Source organism: Phoenix dactylifera, chromosome 6 (genome assembly GCF_051530095.1).
Source record: "Phoenix dactylifera cultivar Ajwa chromosome 6, Ajwa_hap1_PhDact_Kaust_v1.1, whole genome shotgun sequence".
Classification (NCBI taxonomy): domain Eukaryota; kingdom Viridiplantae; phylum Streptophyta; class Magnoliopsida; order Arecales; family Arecaceae; genus Phoenix; species Phoenix dactylifera.
The window spans coordinates 6,631,372-6,652,387 of NC_143195.1; the positions used below are offsets into that span (position 1 = coordinate 6,631,372).

At 38.6% G+C, this 21,016-nt stretch overlaps 1 protein-coding gene across 4 annotated transcripts; it reads left to right on the top strand.

Moving 5' to 3' along the window:
* The first annotated feature begins 527 nt into the window (after positions 1-527).
* LOC103696588 (filament-like plant protein 4) lies at positions 528-19,641 on the top strand. Of its 4 annotated transcripts, none has more exons than XM_008778261.6 (7): positions 642-1,010; positions 2,596-2,722; positions 12,031-12,208; positions 12,454-14,905; positions 15,072-15,126; positions 18,707-19,181; positions 19,294-19,641. In XM_008778261.6, the coding sequence occupies exons 2-6, from the start codon at positions 2,612-2,614 to the stop codon at positions 19,142-19,144; spliced, it is 3,234 nt and encodes a 1,077-aa protein (XP_008776483.4). In that variant the 5' UTR covers positions 642-1,010; positions 2,596-2,611; the 3' UTR covers positions 19,145-19,181; positions 19,294-19,641. The 4 variants fall into 4 exon arrangements, with proteins under 4 accessions (XP_008776482.4, XP_008776483.4, XP_008776484.4 ...); XM_008778262.6 differs by having other exon boundaries at positions 19,320-19,641; XM_008778260.6 differs by having other exon boundaries at positions 528-1,010; positions 18,707-19,641.
* The last annotated feature ends 1,375 nt before the right edge of the window (positions 19,642-21,016 follow it).

Here is a 21,016-nt window from a genome sequence, read left to right on the forward strand (position 1 = left end):
AAAGACGGTCTTTTCGCTTTATACCGACGACATATATTTGAAAACAGGTGGGCGACTCGCTCTAATCATACGGAATAAAAAATAGAAGTGCAGGTTTTTTTTTTTTTTTGGCGATGGTTTTTCTCGCGCCCGATCGGACGGTCATCGTCGATCGATTTGTTGAATGCCTCCCAAGGTCAGCCCCATGGATGCGGTGGGAGCGCCGATCAGACGGTGCACGATGATGCTCAGGATACGTCAGCACGGCTGACACCGACGGCGTACGTTACAAGCCACACGGTGTCGAAAATTAAAAAACAACGGGGAACCGACAGATGGATCCGTTGATTCTATTTCAGGCGGCGTCAATCACCGCCGTCCAAATCGGGAACTCCTGTCCGGTCGGCCATCTTTATCTTTTTTTTATTTCTTTTTTTTTTTGAAAGAAAAGAAAAGAAAAGAAAAGCCTCGTATTTGTCGAGAATGTTGAAGTACGTAAAATAAAATAATAATTTTTATAAGAATGGAGGTTAAAGTGGATAATACGTGTCCAAGGGCGAAGAAAAGAGGGGAGGATTTGAAAAGAGATGGGGAACAAAGCGGGCATCTTTTGGTCCTTTCCAACGTCTTGCTTTTAAGTGGCACCTAACGCGAATATTTTTACCGAGAAACACCTCGCCCTCTTGCTATCCTTGCTTCTTCTCTTCTTTCTCTGCTTTTTTTTTTTTTTTCTCTCTCCACCCACCTTTCTCTGTTCTTCTCTCGGCCGAAGTAGACAGCGGATTTAGAAGAAGAAGAAGTGAGAAGAAAAAGAGAGAAGAGAGAGGAGCAGCGAAGCACGAGTAATAACTACATCGTTCTCATTCTTTGTATATCTACCGCTTCATCACCAGGGGAGATCGAAATTAAAGAAAAAACAGCGGAAAAATTTAAAAATAGCAATGAGCTAATTTTTCTTCTGAGAGGTTTACGATATCGCTTGCCAGATCTGCTCCAAAAATTTCCATTTTTTTTAAGCTACATTCTATCCGGTAAGCCACCGTGTGCTCTTCTCCCTTCTTCTATCTTTCTATCTGGGGAATATTTCAGCCTATTCGATCCTTTTTCGCTTTTATTTTGTATGTGTTAATTGAGGCGATTTTATTTGGTTCTTCCGGCACGACAATTATTGGATTTTTGGAGGATTTCGCTGGGTGAGAGTTTCTGGAGTTGTTGTCGTTTTTTAGACTTTTTGTTTGGATTCTTTTTCAAGCTGTGGCTCTTTTCTGGATCGTGCTGGAGATGAAAAGATAATTGCTTTTAAGAAAATTTAGATGGTTTTTGCGTAGATTTGTCTGGGGACATCATTGTTTTGGCTGATCCTGTGCTCTTTTTTGGCTCATTGATATGGTGAGGTTCGCTTGGATTATTAGTCCTATTTGATCGATGCTTCACATTGTGGAGATCTTAAATAGTTGCCGAAGAAAATCCCTTTCTTTACTACTTTTTCCGATTCGTAATTTGGCTTTTTCATGATCAAGCAACGAAGGCATCGATCCGATTCTTTGATGGAGTTTCTGGCAATTCCCAACAATTGATGCGTTTGATCTGTTGGAAGGAATCGATTGCGTGATCATCGACATTGGGATCTCTACTTCTGTTTTTTCTTCTTAAAATTTCCATTTTTGTTTCTTTTGATTCAACTTTGCTTCCAACTTTTTGCTTTTGATTTGTGGTTCGGGATTGTGGAAACTTCGTTTATTCTTCCACTGCCTGGCGGTGGCAGGTAAAGAAATTGTTACGATAGAAGTACGATTTCGATCTGGTGAATAGTTTCGGCTTTAGAAGAGCTCTTCCTTCAGGTGGGTCATAACGAGAGTGGACTGGGAAATGGATAGTTTCTGGCAACAGTCAGTAATCACTAATGACTTAAGCGAGTCTTAACTCCTTGCCCCACTCGTTTTAAAGATTTGCAACTACCTTTCACCATGTTTACTTTTCGTCGGCACTTCTTTACTGCTTGTAATCTTCATTTGTTTTTGATAAATATTTTAACCTGATTGATGTATTGATCTCTTGTTATGCCAGCTTACTGGGATACACAAAATAGGAAATTACTTGGGATGAATGTTTAACAATGTCAGTTTTTTTGGTGTATGATTCATTTTTCTAAGTTATGTTCAGTGAATTTCAAAATTTTATTGAAATGGGAGGTTCTTAACCCATATGGGGTTTTCATTTTCTTTTGTCAACTCTTTATAATTCTCTTGTTTGTGTCGTCAGAAGTAATAAATTTAGAGCTGGAGTTTTCTTTTTTCTCCCTCATTGAGACATTCTGCAGCTTCACACTTCTTAACAGAACACTGTACAAATCCTCTCGGATTACTGTAAAAAAGGGGATATAAATATTGATTTCCAGAACTTCTGGTGCCGACATTCATAGTTCTCTTTGTTTCTGTCCTTCGAAATGATTTATAACTGGAGTTTTCTTTTTTCCTCCTCATTTTAAAGAATCTGCAGTTTCACTGCCATTACCAATTGCTTCGACTTTTGTGGTTGCCTGTTCTAGTCTTCATTTCTTTTATTCAGCTGATTGCTGATGATCAGAGGAGTTTTGACTTTTAAAACATTTTATAGGCTACATTAGCTGAAAATGGATCGGCGAAGTTGGCCTTGGAAGAAGAAATCATCTGAGAAAACGGCAACTACAACAAATTCGACTAGCACTTCTTCACCTAAGCCAGCTGGCAATCAAGAAGATCAAGTTTGCCCTTTCCCCCAATTTTTATTTTCTGCAGTTAGTAGTTAATTTTGCGGGTATAAGCAATTGAAGAACAAAATGCTACAATAACAAGATATCAATGAAGTGAAAAGCAGAGCAGTTTAATAGTATGCGAATGAAGTGAAGATAAAATCATTAAAACTATGTAATCCAGACATAATTTATGATTATGCAAGAACTTCTCAAGAAATACAAGATTATAATCAAAACTCTGCGGAAAACCAATTCTAAGTATGTAGCAGATTTTTTTAACTGATTTTAATTTTCATCCAACATTCTGTTTTGGCTGATTTTATGGATTCAAACTCAACACTCAACATTTTTCTAGATAATAGGCAAATATCTTATCGTTCTATTTGTCAGACTCATTTTCCAAGGCTTAGTTCAATATACCGATGGGTTGCTTTCCCTTCCTGTTGATGATGTGCTAAGGATATCGATGGTCGGCTCATTATAAATGCTCATAACTGATGGTGGGTCAGTAAGACGGTTAGCCATTATTCACCCTGACAAACTCTAGACAATGAGGACAAGGGTTCCTTTCTTACATCTTACTTTTGTTAAAGCTCTCTTGGCAAGTTAGCCATATGGACCATCCGTCACAATGCAAGCTCATTCCACTCTGGCTTTTGGGTGCATAACAAGGTCCTTGGTCTGGAATGTAAGTTAAACCAAATTTGTAGTTTTGGCTGAAACGGTGTTGAAGTTCTCTTTGCTTCTTAGACCATATCGGCCACTTTTTACAATGCAAGCTCAAGATAATGTACTTGTGGGAGCCAAATTGATGCTAGTTGTTTTTGCATGTAAACTTGACTGGAAATGCAGTTTTGGATGAAATTTGTGCAAGTTCTCTTTGCTAGTTAGACTGTACATAGTATATACCATCCTTCATGATCCAAGTTTACTGTAAAGTTTGAATCTTTTAAAAAACATAACAACTCAAAAACATATTAGATGCCGATTCATATTATGATATACTGAATGGTGATATAGTTGTGTCTTGATACTGTTAATATTGTATTTGCATAAAGAGAAAGATATGAATGGCCATAGATATATGAAGTTATTTGGTATCCGATATGATCATGAGAACTCATAGTTATATTCAAATCTAGTAGTTGAAACTATATGCTATTAAAAGTTGTTTTGCTCATGATAGTCCTTTTAATTGGCCCAGAGTGTTAGTGAGGTTGGGTAAGATGAAGTTGACGAGATAACAAATCAAGTAATTTACACTAATGATGGGTTGTAGAGGCAGTTGTGGCTGCTTTGCATAAAGAAGTCTTTTAAGAGATAATCAAGTCTGCTATCACAATGCGACAATTGAACCAAACAAACTGGACACTGTAAACCCTTTTAAGTGCACCAAGGGGCTTTTAAGAAAGGTCTCCATCAGGTTGAAGCTCCATTTGCAATTCCAAAATAGTTGGTAAAAATACAAAGAATACAGTGGGGTCTTATCATCGTAGTTGAAGGTTGGAAGCTATAAGAAAATAAAGCTTATAAGGCTGATTCTGTAGTATCTCTTAAAATGTCATTTGTGGATAGACCTGGAGTTTGAGAGGCTATAAAGGTTTCTTCCGACTTCCTTGATTGGGAAGGTTGGGATGGGCTTCTAGTCTATTCAGTTCCCTTTTGATATCAGGGGAAAGACTGCAGCACCCATTAAAAAGTTAGAAAGATGAAACTACTCCATTTATTTCTTGGATCATTTATTTATGCTTTATATTGCAGGAACATAAATTCTTCTTACCTAAGATTTCTGTTGCCGCTGAATCCGAAACGTGGTCAAAGCGCAGCTTGGACGACCCTGAGGTCGGCTAAAGTCAAGTTGAGTAGGCTGATTGAGGCGTCGAGTGCCAGTATCCTCTACTAGTGGCCTGCAAGAAGTCTATTTATTGGAAAGTTTTCGGCGGAGGACCTTCCGATGCCTAAGTTAGAATAGAGAAGCAACAATATGGAAGGAAGAGAGTTCAACAGAGTTTGTTCTTTGTGACATAATGGCATGCATAATACATATTATCATGCATACTTGAGGCCTCCGAGTTGCCTCTTTATATAGGAGAGCCCGTTTTGTTGTTATCTAGGCTGATGTAGCATGCACTGATGACCAGATAATAACCGATAGTACGACAGTGGCGTGGGAGCTAGTCCGCGTGGCGGTGTGCGACGTTGGTGGGACGCAAGCCGTGGTGTTGCCATGACTGCAGGATGCCAGGATTGTCGGTTGTTAGGACTGTCAGTCTTTGTTGATATGTGCTGATTGTTCTTCTCGGCTGATTGGCTTCTCGGCTAGTGGCTCCTCTGTCAAAGAAAATTTCTTTTGATCATAGATGAGAAAGGACGTAGAGAGATATGTCAACCTATGCCGAACATGTCATATTGCCAGAAGCCGAGCTCAAAATACTGGCCTTTATACTCCTCTTCCTGTACCTCAAGCTCCATGGGAGGATGTAAGTATTGATTTCGTCTTTGGTCTTCCTCGCACTCAACGTGGAAAGGATTCGATCATGGTGGTTGTTGATCGATTTTCTAAAATAATTTTTTTTTGTACCTTGCGAGAAGATCTATGATGCATCTAAAATTGCCGATCTTTATTTTCGAGAGATCATCAAACTTCATGGCATCCTAAAGACTTTTACTTCGGACTGAGATCCAAAATTTGTAGGACACTTTTGGCGGACTCTATAGGCAAAATTAGGCACCAAACTTCAGTTCAGCTCTTCTTATCATCCACAAACCGATGGTCAAACGGAAGTGGTAAATCAAAGCTTTAGCAATTTTATTTGAAGTTATTTGGGCAACAACAAGAAGCAATAGGACTTAATTCTTTCTCAAGTGGAGTTTGCATACAATCGCTCAAGTAGTTCTACTACCGGTGCTAGTCCTTTTGAGATTGTTTATGGGTGCAATCCTAATGGCCCCTTTGATCTAGCTCCCCTTCCTCATGTTGCTCGATTTAGCGGTGATGCAGAAGCAAGGGTTAGTGAAATCAAAAAGATGCATAAGCAAGTTCGATCCAAGATTGAAAAAAGCAATTGGAAGTTTAAGGAGAGAGCCGATAAGTATCGTTGTCCGGCATTATTTAAACAAGGTGACCTTGTATGGATTCATCCTCGTAAAGAACGGTTCCCCCATGGACGTTGATGCAGGTGCATGTGCATGGACGCCATACAATTTGCATGTCATTTTCAGAATATTAGATGGCCGAATTTAGAAAAGTTATTAGATAAAAGTTTCAGGTCTCTTTCTCTTATTTCCAACAAGTCCAAGAACATTAGAATTAGAGTAATAGTTGAACAGTTATAGGTATTTTAAGAGGCATATGTCTTTTGACCTTTCAAATTCTCTAAGAGAATTTGGTTTTGGCTTTGATGTCTTTTATTGTGTGAGTTACCCATATCAAGGTGACTTTTGACCTTTATTTTTTTTTTTTATCTTTTCATGTTACCCATGACTTGCCTATAAATAGTCATAAATTGTAATGAGGAGGCATCCAAGCTTTAAATGAAAGTTATCTTCCTCCTTTGCAAAGAAATTGTTTCTTTTCTTTTCTCCCAGTTCCATTAGATTTTTCCTCTTTTTCTCTTTGCAACTTGAGGCGCTCCCACCAGATTGATGCATGCTTTCAAAGTTTGATGGCTAGGATCTTCACTTTAAGCTCATCAGGAACCTTTTTGTAGTCAAAGATCCTCTCAACAGTGTTGAGCCAATCTAGGAAGATGTCGGATTGCATTTTTCCTTCGAACTCGGGAATATCTACTTTGATGTCTGGAAATCGAAATTGATGACGATGTTGGTGAGATGAAGAAGAGTTGCTCCTACCACGACGAGAACTTTGGTCATGGATGGTGTTGCGATCTTCTTTAGTGGTGCCGTTCTCCTCACTCGGGTTTTGCTCATAACGAGGCAACCTTTAGGTAAGGTTTTGGACTTGCCGCTGCAACTCAACGTTCTCTATATCTCCAAGATCTCGATTTCTACGAGGTTCTTTATCGCTAGAAGGACCTCGGTTGCCTCGGCCTGCCATGGTTGGTTAGAGCTTGCATTAATACCACCACGAGAAATGCGATAGGACCCCTCTCGAAACGTCAAAAGATGATAACCTTGCTCTAATATCACTTTTTATAACTTGGATCGATTTGCAATTCAATGAAAGTGGGAGAAAAAACAAAAAACAATTTCTTTGCAAAGAAGGAAGATAACTTTCATTCAAAGCTTGGATGCCTATTCATTACAATTCATGACTATTTATAGGCAAGTCATGGGCAGCATGAAAAGATAAAAGAAAATGAAAGGTCAAGAGTCACCTTGATATGGGTAACTCACATAATAAAAGATATCAGAGCTAAAACCAAATTCTCTTAGAGAATTTGAAAGGTCAAAAGACACCTGCCTCTTAAAACACCTATAATATTAGAACCATAACTCTGATTCTAATGTTCTTGGGCTTGTTGGAAAGAAGAGAAAGAGACCTAAAACTTTCATCTTAATAACTTTTCCAAATTCGGCCATTTAATATTCTGAAAATGTCATACAAATTATATGGCGTCCATGCACATGCACCTTCATCATCCTCTTCCTCCCTCCCTTGCTTTCTCTTTTTCTCTCTCGTTTTGCCTCTTCCCTGTCTGTTCCTAATGTCGGTACGGGCCCGGCACAACACGACGTGGGCTCTTAGTGAGCCATCTTGCTGGGGAGCCAGTACGGGGTCCGGTCTAGTTCCTCTGACCTTGCTGATAATAGATGTTGAGATTGTTGGAGTTCCATGTTCGTGAGATCGGGGCGCCATTGAGGTGCTCTAGCTTGTATGTTTTCGGCCACACTGTTTCTGTTACCCGGTACGGGCTTTCTTAGTTCGGGCTCAGCTTTCCAAGTTCTTTTGGCTACGACGCTTCGATCTTCCTCAAGACGAGGTTGCCAGATCGTAAGAGTTTGCCCTTAACCCTAGTGTTATAGTGTCGGGCCTTGCTTTCTGGTTTCTTCCAGCAGATTGAGGTTAGCTTGGAGCTGATCTAAGTTTGTCTAGTCGTTGAAGCTTTCCACCCAAAATGATGGAAGACCCATCTCGAGTAGGATCACCGCCTCTGTGCCAAAGGCAATGTTGAAGGGCGTCTCTCCAGTGGGAATCCGATGTGTCGTGCAGTATGCCTATAAGACATTGTACAGCTTTTCGGCCCACAACCCTTTTGCTTGGTTAAGCCTTGCCTTCAGCCCCTATAGGATAGTCTGATTGGTCACCTCGGCTTCTCTATTGGTTTGCGGATGTGCCACCGAAGTGAACCGATGGTCAATACCGAGCTCGGTGCAGAACTCTTCGAATCAGGCATTATCGAACTAGCGTCCGTTGTTGGTGACGATCACTCGAGAAATTCCAAACCTGCAGATTAAGGCTTTCTAGACAAAGTCTCGGGCCTTCGCCTCGATAATCCATGCTACCGGCTTGGCTTTTGCCCACTTGGTGAAGTAGTCCACTGCCACAAAGAGGAACTTACGCTACTTTGTTGTTAGTAGAAAGGGTTCAAGGATGTCGATTCTTTATTGTGCAAATGGCTAAGGGGTGCTGATCTACATCAACGACACAACTGGTCGTTGTTGGATACTCGCATGTCGTTAACATCGGTCGCACTTCTAGATGAGGTTGGCCGCATCTTTTTGCAAGGTCGGTCAGTAGTATCCCTGTCACAGGATCTTGTAGGCTAGGGATCTACTCCCCAGATGGTTGCCACAGATGCCTTTGTGCACCTCCCAAAGTGTATAATTTGCTTTAGTTGGACGGAGGCACCTGAGGAACGACAGCGAAAATGATCTCCGATATAACTAGTCGTCGAAGAGGATATAATGGGAGGCTTGTCACTTTATCCGGCAGGCTCCAGCCTGATCTGCAAGCACTTTTCCATCATTCAAGAAGTCGACAAGCAGATCTGTGAGGGCCTGGTCCATTGACTGACCTACACACTAATTGATCTTGGGTCGGCTTGAAGAGGCCCGCGACGGAGAGCCTCGCCAGACCTAGGTACGAGCTCTCCATCTTCTCCTCCCTTTTTTGTGTTTTAGGCCTTCGTTTCCATGGATTTGAGTCGGCAATCGCCGAAGTCTCTTCCGAAATAGAGCACCCCTATTTTGGTTTCTTCCACCATGATTTGACACTGCCGGTTACCGAGTTTGGCTGGAGATTGCAATTGCCTGAGGTCGCTGTCAGATGGGCAGCTGGGCCATTGCTGCTGCCACCTATTACCGGAAGAAGAGAGATGGGAAGGATTCTTGCCTCTTCTCTCCTCTCTCTACTTTCTCTCTCCTTTCTTTATTTTTTTAAGATCTGTGGAACCCAGTATCGGATCCTGTCGACCTGATCTACGAACTCGAGTTGATATTTGAAAAGAGGTTCTAAGCTGCTCTAGTGCTCAGGATGCCTATTGAATCGATCATCCGGCCTTGTCAAGTATCCATAGATCCCACTATGATGAACTATGTTAAACGTTCTTGGCCTTGATCGAGTCTATGCTTTATGATTTATTGATTGAATCGCTCAGACTTGACCCATTTGGAGTTGTTGAACGCTATCATTTAGCTAATCGTCCTTATTTCTTATTATTTTAATTCAATTAAAATTGTCAAGCAGAAATTAATTTTGCTTTTAATATTTTTAATAGGGTTAACTGAATTGCCTAGTAAAGTTTGACAGTCTAAGACGAAAGAATAAAGTAAATGTTATACTCATTATTTTTAAATTATCATATTTTTCATGCATATAATTTGTTAGTAAAAATATCATGTATTTTTTTTAAATTATGGATTAGCATATATATTATGAAAATCATGCTTTATTATGAAAAATAGTTTCATGAATGTTTTAATGAAAATAGCTTTATTATGAAAGTAAAATAATGTCTAACTTCTATTTTGTCTTCAATAACTGAAGCTAATTTTCTCTATGAAGTGGGTCGTTACTTAGGGGTCATGTAGTCAAGTCAGTAGTTGATCCATTTTGGATTGCCAAGGTCTAATATGGATGAAATTTTCAAGATTAATTTTTAGGTCCCCAATTAAAGTCAAGTATGCATTAGTTTCCCAAGTTTTCAAATAGTTTAAACGTATCATTGACAACACTAGTTTAACTTTCCAATTTATATCTTATTTGACTTGCCCAATTTGAAAGCATGGATGCCAATTGATAACAAGATATTTATATGCTAAGTTTAAAGTCTTAAGGGCATTTTACATCTTCTGTTAAATTCAAGATGACTCTGAAAAGTGAGGCCATCATGTTCAAAGTTCTTAAAGGTAAGCCATCCATGGAGTCTGGAGATACTCTTAAGTTCTTTGGAGGGCCAACTATGAAGGTGGAGGTTGTGTAACCTATGTCTTTTAGGCCAATTATGAAGTTGGGAGCTATATACTTAAAAGCCATCAGTTCATTTAGAGTCTGGTTAGATCTTCAATTTCTTGGAATCCAGCCCATTCTTGAAGACAAAATCCGTGTGTTTTATGTTTTTGATTCTTTACAGTTAGGCAACACTGGATCACAAAGACCAAGAACTCCAGGTATTCATGCCTTTAAGGTTAAGCTGTTTGTGAAGGCAAAGGCCATAGATTCCAAGTCTTTACTTCTTTAGAGTTTCACCATATTGAAACACAAAGTCCATAAATAGGAGTTGACAAATATTTTTCCTTTTAAGGAGGTTGGCTGGTGATGGGCAGGGGAATGCATTATCAAATAACTTTTTAACAATAAGATGTTCAAGAATTAATTAGGTTGTGTTTGATGTTCATGAACTTCTTTCTTGGTTTCTACTTGATCATATTGATTGACTAATATGTAAGCTCGACTGAGAGAACCATAAGCGGACATCATGATTATATTGCCAGTCACATGTGTTAAAAGGCAATAATACTGTAATTAATTTTTCTAGAAAGAAGTGTTTGTAATGTTGCTTTAAGTTTTAACAGCACATGCTTCACTAGAAAGAAAAAAGTAAAAACACAAAACAAGTGCATTTAAAATAATGTGTGAAAAGAAATCATCAAAGATACTCACCTTTCATTCTCAAGAAGATATTTGCAAATAGATAGTTTTTGTTGCAAAGAGAAACAAAAAAGAGAAACCAATGACTCTCTGTCTCTTGCATTGCTTATCTAATTTGGATTCCAAATAACCGTAGATAGTTATCCTGAAAATAAGAGCAGTTCTTCATTGAAAAGAAGCAATTTTCTTTCCATTTGAAAGATTATTATATTTTTTATCCCTTAAAAGCGAGTCTAAGCTAATATTAAAAATTTATGCTCATAGTAGGGTTTATGTGATTCTTGTCCAATTAGGCAGCAACTGTGTACTAGAAATATAACTAAAACTTTTAAAGGGGTCAATAATAAGGAGCTACATACCATTTCAACAGCACTATGGAAATCTAATAGTGGACAGGCTCATAACTTTTGCGAGGGCCGTGCCCCCACACTCCCTTATCCTGTGGCATCCATAAACTGAGTCTTCAGACATTATTTGAGGCTATATCAGAAGGCAAGTTCATAAACTACAATTATTCACTTATTGTAGAGTTAGGTCATAGACCAAGGCTAAAGGCAAATGCCATGATGTCTAAGACCATCTCTCTAGAGTGAGACCATGCATTAAGGCAAGGGCCATGATTTTTTAAGTCTGGCATTCTCTGATTGAGGCCATCTCTTAGAGGCAAAGGGCGATTCTTTACTTCTTTAAATTTATGTTATGTACAAAAGCAAAGACCATACAGCTAAATTCATCTGTTATTTACAGAGTTACAACATACCCAGAGGACATTGCTATGAGCTCAAATTCTTCATTCTTTTAGAGTCAGGTCACCCAAATGTTGACGTCATGTTCTTCATAGTGACTTGTGTATAACAAGCTTTAAGAACAAAAGTGCCGAAAAATATGTTTTAGCTAGATGTTTTTAATCAATATATTTTGACCTAAAAGTTGTATAGCAAATAAAAAGTGACCCATATAGCATATCTTTCGGTTCTAGAAATTCAAGTATTTTTTTATTCTGCTATAATGGACTGGCTGAGCAAAAGGTAGACTAATCATTCTAATTTATTCATTGTCAGCTGGTACAAGCTGTTGCTGCTTTTTAATTTATTTCTTGTGACCTGATATTCTCCCTAACTCAATGTTTATTAGCTTATTTACCATTGGAAATGGATTATATATTATTCTTCATTATTATTGTTATGTTGTCCCTTTTTCTTGATTTGATTTATTCTAAATGTGGTTGGTTTAGTTCTTGCATCTCAAATCACTTTGTTGGCAGGAACGTACAAGAAGCGTAAATTATGTCCAAGTTTCCTTGGAGAAATATGCACATCTCACTGAATTGGAGGACCAGGTGACTATCTTGAATGAAAAATTATCTTCAGCACAATCAGAGATGACCACTAAGGAGAATTTGGTAAAACAGCATGCAAAAGTTGCTGAAGATGCAGTATCAGGTATAGCAGTGCTTACTGTTGGAATTTAGATCTTTTGATTTGATGCTGATAAATTTTGTTAGTGTAAGATCTCAACACTTGACATTATTTCTTAAACATTTTGGAATATGACTTAATATTTCTTATTTCTTAGCGCTGTCATGAGCTCTTTTTGTTTTACAAGTTCGTTAACTAAGAAAGAATACCATATTATTAATTTGCAAGGCAATGATTTTTCTGGAATTTCTGTTTGTTCCTTCCTTTAGGTTGGGAAACAGCTGAAGCAGAAGCCTCAGCACTGAAAATTCAACTTGAGTCTGTAACGCTATCAAGGCTTACAGCTGAAGAACGGGCATCACATCTTGATGGTGCTCTAAAGGAGTGCATGAAGCAGATACGGAATGTGAAGGAAGAAAGTGAGCAAAAGTTACATGATGTAGTTTTTGCAAAAACTAAGCAATGGGAAAAGGTCAAGGCTGAACTGGAAGCAAAAATAGTTGATTTTGAACAGGAGGTCTTAAGGGCTTCTGCCGAAAATGCTGCACTTTCGAGATCTCTTCAAGAACGTTCTGCTATGCTGATGAAGATTAATGATGAAAAATCTCAAGCTGATGCTGAAATTGAAGTATTGAAGAACAATATACAATCATTTGAAAGAGAAATAAGTTCATTAAAATATGAGCTTCATGTTGTCTCCAAGGAGCTTGAAATTCGCAATGAAGAGAAGAACATGAGCATGAGATCTGCTGATGTGGCAAACAAGCAGCATTTAGAAAATGTCAAGAAAATATTGAAATTAGAAGCAGAATGCCAAAGGTTACGTGGTCTTGTTCGAAAGAAGTTGCCTGGCCCTGCTGCATTAGCTCAAATGAAGTTAGAAGTTGAGAATTTAGGTCGAGACTATGGGGAAACCAAATTACGGCGCTCTCCTTCTAAAAACTCTAGCCCGCATCATATATCAACTTCAGTTCCAGATTTTTCCCCGGAACAAATCCAGCAGTTCAAGAAAGAGAATGAATTTCTTACAGCACGTTTGTTAACAATGGAGGAAGAGACAAAAATGCTAAAAGAGGCCTTGTCAAAACGTAATAGTGAGCTACAGGTTTCAAGAAACATGTGTGCTAATACAGCAAGCAAGCTTCGGAGCTTGGAAACACAGATGATTGCTCCAAACAAACAAAAGAGCCCCTCAAAGTTGAATAGTTATACCCCCTTCAGTGGTACCTTAAGCCAACATGAAAGCAACCCACCAAGCTTGACCTCCATGTCTGAAGATGGTGTTGATGAGGAAGGAAGCTGTTCTGAGTCTTGGGCTACAGCATTAATATCAGAGCTCTCGCAGTTCAAGAAAGAAAAAGATGTTGACAAGAGTAACAAAGCAGAAAATTCAAATCATTTGAAACTTATGGATGACTTTTTAGAGATGGAGAAACTAGCATGTTCATCAGCAGAGACCCATGGTACTGTCACTATTTCAGATGGTGTGATTGACAAGATGAAAATTGAAAATGCTGATGCTACTTCAGTGGCTGACGTTCAAAAGAATGGGGGTGGTGAAGAACAACAGCTGGGTTTGGTGCCATCAACAAATCTGGTTTATACTAGCAAGGAGCAACTAGGTGGGGAACATGTAACAAGAAAGTTCGATTCTGCACTTTCAAAACTGCAGTCACGAATAGCTTCTATGTTTGAATCTGAAGCCCTGGACACTGATATGGAAAAGCTTTTGGAAGGTATTAGACATATGGTTCAGGCAGTCCAAGAAGAGTTTCCCCAGCACTCTGGTTGGGTTATCGAAGAAACTCACTCCACAGATGCTACTTGTGATCAAAATCGCTGCCACGAAGACATGGGTGAGACTAGCTACAGTGGGATTTCTTCAAGGCGAGATCATAATTCATGTAGTGATGCCAGCCATGTCACAGATCCAGGATTGAAGAATGCAATTTCTCATATTCATGATTTTGTCATTTCTCTGGGTAAAGAAGCTATGGAAATTCAAGGAAAGACTTCTGAAGACCATGGACTAAGTGAGAGAATTGAGCAGTTCTCTGCATCTGTCAACAAAGTTCTATGTAATGAAATAAGTATAACCGATTTTATTCTTGCCTTGTCCCACATTTTGTGTGAAACCAGTGAGATGAGTTTTAACATATCAGGCAAAAAGTGCAGTGAAGGAGAAAGCAATATCTCTGATTGCGTAGATAAGGTAACTTTACTAGAAAATAAAGTGATCCGGCATGCATCAATAAAAGAGAATTTCTCAGGAGTGTGTTCGCTTGTACCTTATTCTTCCTCTGATCCTGAGATTGAAAGGCCCATCAGCCATGACTTTGAAGTAAAGGCTACATTGAAGAAATGCTCTCTGGAGGAATTTAAATGCCTGAAATTGGAGAAAGAGAACATGGAGATGGAATTGGCTAGATGTAATGAAATGCTGGAACATACAAAGCATCAGCTGGTTGAAACGGAAGAAAACCTGGCAGAGCTTAAATCACAATTGGCCGCCAGTCAGAAATCAAACAGCTTGTCTGAGACACAATTGAAATGTATGGCTGAGTCCTATAAGGCATTGGAATCACGGACACAGGAATTAGAAGCTGAAGTAGTCCTGCTGCATACAAAAGCAGAAACTTTGGATAATGAACTTCAGGAAGAAAGGTGCAGCCATCAAGATGATTTGGCGAAATACAAAGATCTTCAAGAGCAGATTGAAAGGTTCATATTAAAATTACCTACCTAACATAAATTAATCTTTTCTTTTCATCAAGCTGCCGATCTGTGTTTCCTTTTTGGCTTTCTTTCTATTTTGCAATTATTTTTATGTCCTGCTATTTGTGATTCTCTCTTCTGATATCCTTGTATGCTTCTTATTTGATTGAAGGAATGAGAAGAGTTCAATGTGCTCTGGTGCTGACACTGATATTAAATCTAAACAGGTAAGGAGGATAAACTCCCCATATGTGTAGAAGTAAGAATTTTCAGATAAAGTAATTTGCAGGATTAAAATCTGTTAGTGTTTTCTTCCATAGTACTTGAGCAGTTTTTTGTTCAAATGATGTTGCTTATGCTTTTAATCTTCTTTCATAGTTCTTTCATGGTTCAACTTCATCTTTTTTAGCAAAACTTAATTAAATAACTTTCAAATCTATCAATGTAAAGCCGATTTGCTAACATTTTACAGACCCTCCACGTGCCTTCTTGGATCAAATTTGCTGAACTATGCAGGATAATAAGTTTCACATTACAAATATAATTATAAACTATTGACAACTTAGCAAATACTCATTCAAAATGGTCCACAAATTCCCACAAATTTGAGTCATCGTTGATGATAACCAACAACCCATCATCAAATATTAGATGACTTATTGCGCCTTTGGCCTAAATATACAAACTTTACTATCTTCCCTGGCAACTACCTCGTCCATCTATGAGGTGGCGTAGTGAGTCGTAGATAAGAAAGGAGATGGGGGGGGGGGGGGGTCACCTTGCCTTACAATTCAATTGCTTTTAAAGAATCCACAAGGTTTGCCAAGTTGAAGATTCAAAATGTTCTTTCACATAATCTAAGCTTGACCAAAGTCCATACAACTCAAATTATGAATAACAAATTCTGCTTTCTGTATCATAGACATCTGCCATCATGTGCTTTCTCAGTCCTTTGCTATTCTTTTGCTAATAAAATATTCACCATTTTTCCACTGCCTTTGTGAAAGAAGATGGATGGCAAGAGATAAGCTTCCCTGCTAGCCACTTGCAAGAGGGAGGTTTTTTTTCAGATGTTACCTTATAGAGTGGAATGTCCCATGATGGTAGTGCATTTTGTTTTGGGAACTTGTGTCAAAATGGTATGCTTAACCTCCTTAGGGATCAAAATGTTAAATCAATAGTTCTATCTAGTTCATAGACCTTACCCTTGACTGAAACCATCTAGTCTAGGAGCTTTACTGGATTTCATCTCACAAATAATGATTTCCACCTCTTCCAGTTTTGAAGGTCATCCATGTTCTAGCTTCATGAGAGAGCTACCTCTTAAGTTAATACCTCTAAGCTCTTCGTTCCATTCCAGAAAAGATTGTGATAAAATCAAATATGTTCCTATCAGATGTCTTCTATCACTATCTTGCTCCCGGCTCTTCTGTTCTTTTTCTGAGCATAAATTTATTAGGAGTTTCTATTCTCGTGGTCTCACCAGAGAGCTCTAGATGCCTTCTGGTAGAATTTCTCACATTTCGAGATCTTGTCACATTGATCTGATCTTAGACTCATCTCAGGTAGCTAACTACTAGACAGACTATTCTGCATTAGTTGCTGTATTCTGTTTAGCTTATTTTAATGCTTTATGGATTCCATTCTCTTTGATTTATTTCCAGAAGCAACTGGGTTCTGTTTGTCCCCATCTTTTAATGCATATTTTATACCTTTTGGATTCTTTGATGCTATAAACATATGATTCCATATAATATTTTATTTTCAAGCTTCCTTCAATAATTAATCATGCTGTATCAGGAAAATATAAGTTCTAAGTTGAAGAACCTAAACAGTTTTAATTAGATTATCTCAATGTTTCCAACATGGGAAGCTAATCCCAAAAGTTGTATTCCCCTTGGTCATGGTTGAGGAGATCTTAAATTTGAAGCAAATTCCACATCCTCATGTCTGGTATCAAGCTCTTCCGGTGATACATTGACTCATTATCCCAATCTTCCTCTAGAACCTTATACTCACATCATCAGGGAAGCCTCATCTTATTGAATGGTGCACCATGCAACCTTATTGAGTTATTTGAGTTTACATTTCTTCAAAAAGATGAAGCTCGATACTGAGCATAAGCCATCGATGAGATCTTTCAAGTTGTGATTTGCAAAGTTCTTTCTGATTTGACAGCAAAATATAAATTGGCATGTGTAAGTATTTAATAATTTATTGTTGTGTGGACATGAGAAAACGATTTAAACATAAATCCAGCCAAGTTTGAGTAATAACTAATAAAGCAGTACCCTCGGTTTAGAAATGGAAGGTAAATTTTTTCTCCAACAACAAAAATAATAAAACACACCATAAAAGATGCAGGCATCGCACCCACCCAGCTGCTCATGGGCACACTTATGATACATGCATATATGCATGCATCCATAAGCACATACATACAAAATTGCTTCTTCCCACTTTCTACCAGCATTATCCTTGTCTCCACTTTTGCTAACTTAAGATTGGTGTCATTCTTAGCCAGAAAACTTTGAAAAGTAATCTGGAATCTTATATGACCTAAAACATTGTTCTCCTAAGCAAGCTTAACTGGCATTAATATCATAGTAAGCTGAGAGGGTTAGAGCCTGTAAAATGCCTGAAGAAGCTAGTGGATCTTGTGCTTAGGAGAAACCCAAAAGAATTGAGCTTACTTGCTCCTAGCTTTCGAGACTTCTAGCTTGAGCAAAGTGAATTAAAGTCTCAGCATGACTCATCCACATTGACGCTTCCAACCATTATTAGCATTTCTTGTGGCACTGGGCAAACTAACTTGGTCTGTCTCAATATTACTCTGATTGACAGGGACAAACGTTGATCATGTAGGTGAAGCACACAATTTCATGGAGAAGGCTACTGAAACCTTTTCTCTTGGCTTTGCTTATTTGGCGTCTTGGTTATATTATATCCACATATTCTTTTAGGTTTCCATGGTTCTATATGCCGTGTGCTCTTCCTTTTCCATTTACAAATCTGTCATTGCTAAGTTTTTTTAGCAAAGTGAATTAAAGTCTCAGCATGACTCATCCACATTGACGCTTCCAACCATTATTAGCATTTCTTGTGGCACTGGGCAAACGAACTTGGTCTGTCTCAATATTACTCTGATTGACAGGGACAAATGTTGATCATGTAGGTGAAGCGCACAATTTCATGGAGAAGGCTACTGAAACCTTTTCTCTTGGCTTTGCTTATTTGGCATCTTGGCTATATTATATCCACATATTCTTTTAGGTTTCCATGGTTCTATATGCCGTGTGCTCTTCCTTTTTCATTTAGAAATCTGTCATTGCTAAGTTTTTTTTTATCCTTTTTGTGGTAGGACCTGTTGTGACTTAGAGTTATGAAAGAAAGGTATTTAGCAAGTACTGCCCTATCATAATGTGTCACTAGGAAACATATTATATGCTTGATGTCTTGTTCCCATCCAAGTTCTTAAAATGCATGTGAATATCTTTGAGGAGAAAAGGAGGGACATCAGTCCCCCTGCAATCAGAGTTTTGTTATTTCCTCACTTTGAAAGTTGGACATGCAGTTAATTAAATATAAATCATCCAATTCAAGAATAATCTGGCTACTTATCATTTGATATGTATTTTATATTGGGACTTTTATCAGCCAAGTCCTGGATACCAGAAGTACTGTTTAAATTTTCTGCTGTGTACACATCTTTTTCAGTAAACTGTTAACTATTTGCAATATATCTAGACTCTGAAAATATGAACGTCCTTCAATTTTGCTCTAAAATTTGTATATGTATCATAACAGGAGGAGATAGCAGCAGCAGCAGAGAAGCTTGCAGAGTGTCAGGAGACGATACTTCTTCTTGGCAGGCAACTGCAAGCAATGCGTCCACCAGCAGAATCTTTGAGTTCCTATCCAAACAATAGATATCCAATGAGCGACTACTTTTTGGAAAATGAACCAGGTCCAAGCGGCTTTAACCCTGTTCACTCTGAGATGGAAATTGCTTCTGTTCATATGACACAGATAACAGGAGGCGGGTCTCCCTTGGATGGATACAACTTCGACATGAGCCCATCTGACACCGAAGCAAGCTCATTTCCTAGATCACCTATCAGCTCAAAGCGCCAAAAGCACAGGTCATCCAGATCATCATCCTCTACTTCCTTGCCTAATGTCATGCCTGAGAAACACGGACGTGGTTTCAGCAGATTTTTCTCTAAGGGAAAGAGTGATCATTAAGGCATGCCTTGAGAGCAATTCTCTGCTGCATATAATGGTGTGGTTATACATTCTCTGATCAGCCATGAGTTATTAAATGTCTATTAAAACTTAAGCAGTTTGCAGTCTTTCAAAGTAGTTTTCTGATGCTCAATAGATCCCACTTGCAGAAGATGATGTTTATTTGTGATCGTAGGGGTAATCTTCAATCTTATTGACTCAAGTGTCAGGGGCCAAGAATTGAGCTTCTCAAATTGAGTTTGTCAAAGCTCCATACCATATGTCCTTGATAATTAACTGATCAGAATACCAGGACAGGAATCACGGGTCTCCCAAACTGAAGGTCCCTGTAGAATGGCATGGTGGAGTGCATTCCATTTTTTATTTTTTTTTTATTTTTTTTTGAAGAACATGAGATTTGGATTTGACAGCTGTTTTTGGTACAACTATTTGTTTATGTACAGTTAACTTGCATAAAAGCTTCTGCAATCTAAGATTATGGTATCTTTGGCGGTCAATTTCGTTCATTTAGTTAATATTACCTATCCGAAAGCTGACACACGGCCGAACTTAAGATGACTAGTTACCAATGGTTCAACCCTGCAGTAAGAATGAATTGTTTATTATCATCGTGAAGCTTGTCAAATCCTATATAAATTTGTTTATCTACATTTTTTGTCCCCATTTTATGTGTTTGAGGATCATTACAGATTCTGCATATAAAGTTGTTTGAGATAATGATACTGTCCATAGTTGATTTCAGCTGTTTCTGGCCATGTTAATCTACCAATATCGAATTACAAATTCCAGCTCTAGTTTTCTTACAATGCACCTGACGGAAACCTGGTTGGGCGCTCATGGACATGCTCATGGCCGCTCGGAAGAGTAGTTGCCATCTTGGTGATAACTACACCATGGAGTTGTCACAAGAGGTAACTCTCTATAACTCCCCATGTCTATCATGCGAGGGGGATGGAATGGGATGCCATCCTCTTCTCCACTCCTATCTTCCTCTGCCATTTCTGAACTTGAGAGACTCTAGCATGCATTTCTAGCAACAAAAGATCCTGTTTGATAATACAAAATATTATACTATACATGTATAGATATATCTGTAGGAGTCCGAATACAAAATATTCAAAAATTAGCAACATATACTGTCATCCAATCCGCTGCACTGGTGGCTTTCTTGCAGATATGTCATTTGAAAAGATAGCAAGAGGTGCACCATTCGTCAGCAATCCTATAAGAGGGGATGAGATTTGGTATCTACATATGGTGAAGCCGAAAAACACCTGATAATGGTCAACGAGTCCCCCTCAAGATAGATGTAGAAAGTCCTCAATATTTCTATAATATAAGTTTGCCCTTTCTACGCATTATGCAGTTCCACCAAATGCACCTCTCTCCTACACACTACTATCAAAGTTGACCTTGAGAGAGGATGATGGTGGCTTCTAAGAGAAGAAATAACCTATGAAACTCAGTAATCTGCAAAGGTTACCCTTGCCATCAAAGGTCCCTTAGGAGCAGTCATCTAGGAGAACTCTTAGGACTATGTGGATGCTCTAAGGATGATCATTCAGGCACTCCTACTCATGCCTTGCAACGTGCAATTATTCAAGGACCCTAGGCTTTGATATTAACTAGATCCAGTCAAAGAGAAAAGGAAAAAATTCCTTCAATATGCTCAACACAAACCTCTCAAAAAGAATAATTAGAGATGACAATGGGTCGGGTATAGATCAGGTAAGCTATTACTCATTCCGTTCCCATACTTGCCTTGGGACAGGGAAGGTAGAGTCTTGGAGTGGGTTAGGTAGAGCTAGATGGGGCTGGTTGAATGGATCAAGTCATGTAAAGCTACAAAATTTTCTTTTTTTGGCATCCAAA

Bases quoted from the DNA above. Each gene is read 5' to 3' on its own strand.
- LOC103696588 (XM_008778260.6), top strand. From the start codon at position 2,612: ATGGATCGGCGAAGTTGGCCTTGGAAGAAGAAATCATCTGAGAAAACG. The intron at 2,723-12,030 runs GTTTGCCCTTTC...CTTTGTTGGCAG, and splicing joins CTGGCAATCAAGAAGATCAA to GAACGTACAAGAAGCGTAAA. The intron at 12,209-12,453 runs GTATAGCAGTGC...TCCTTCCTTTAG, and splicing joins TGCTGAAGATGCAGTATCAG to GTTGGGAAACAGCTGAAGCA.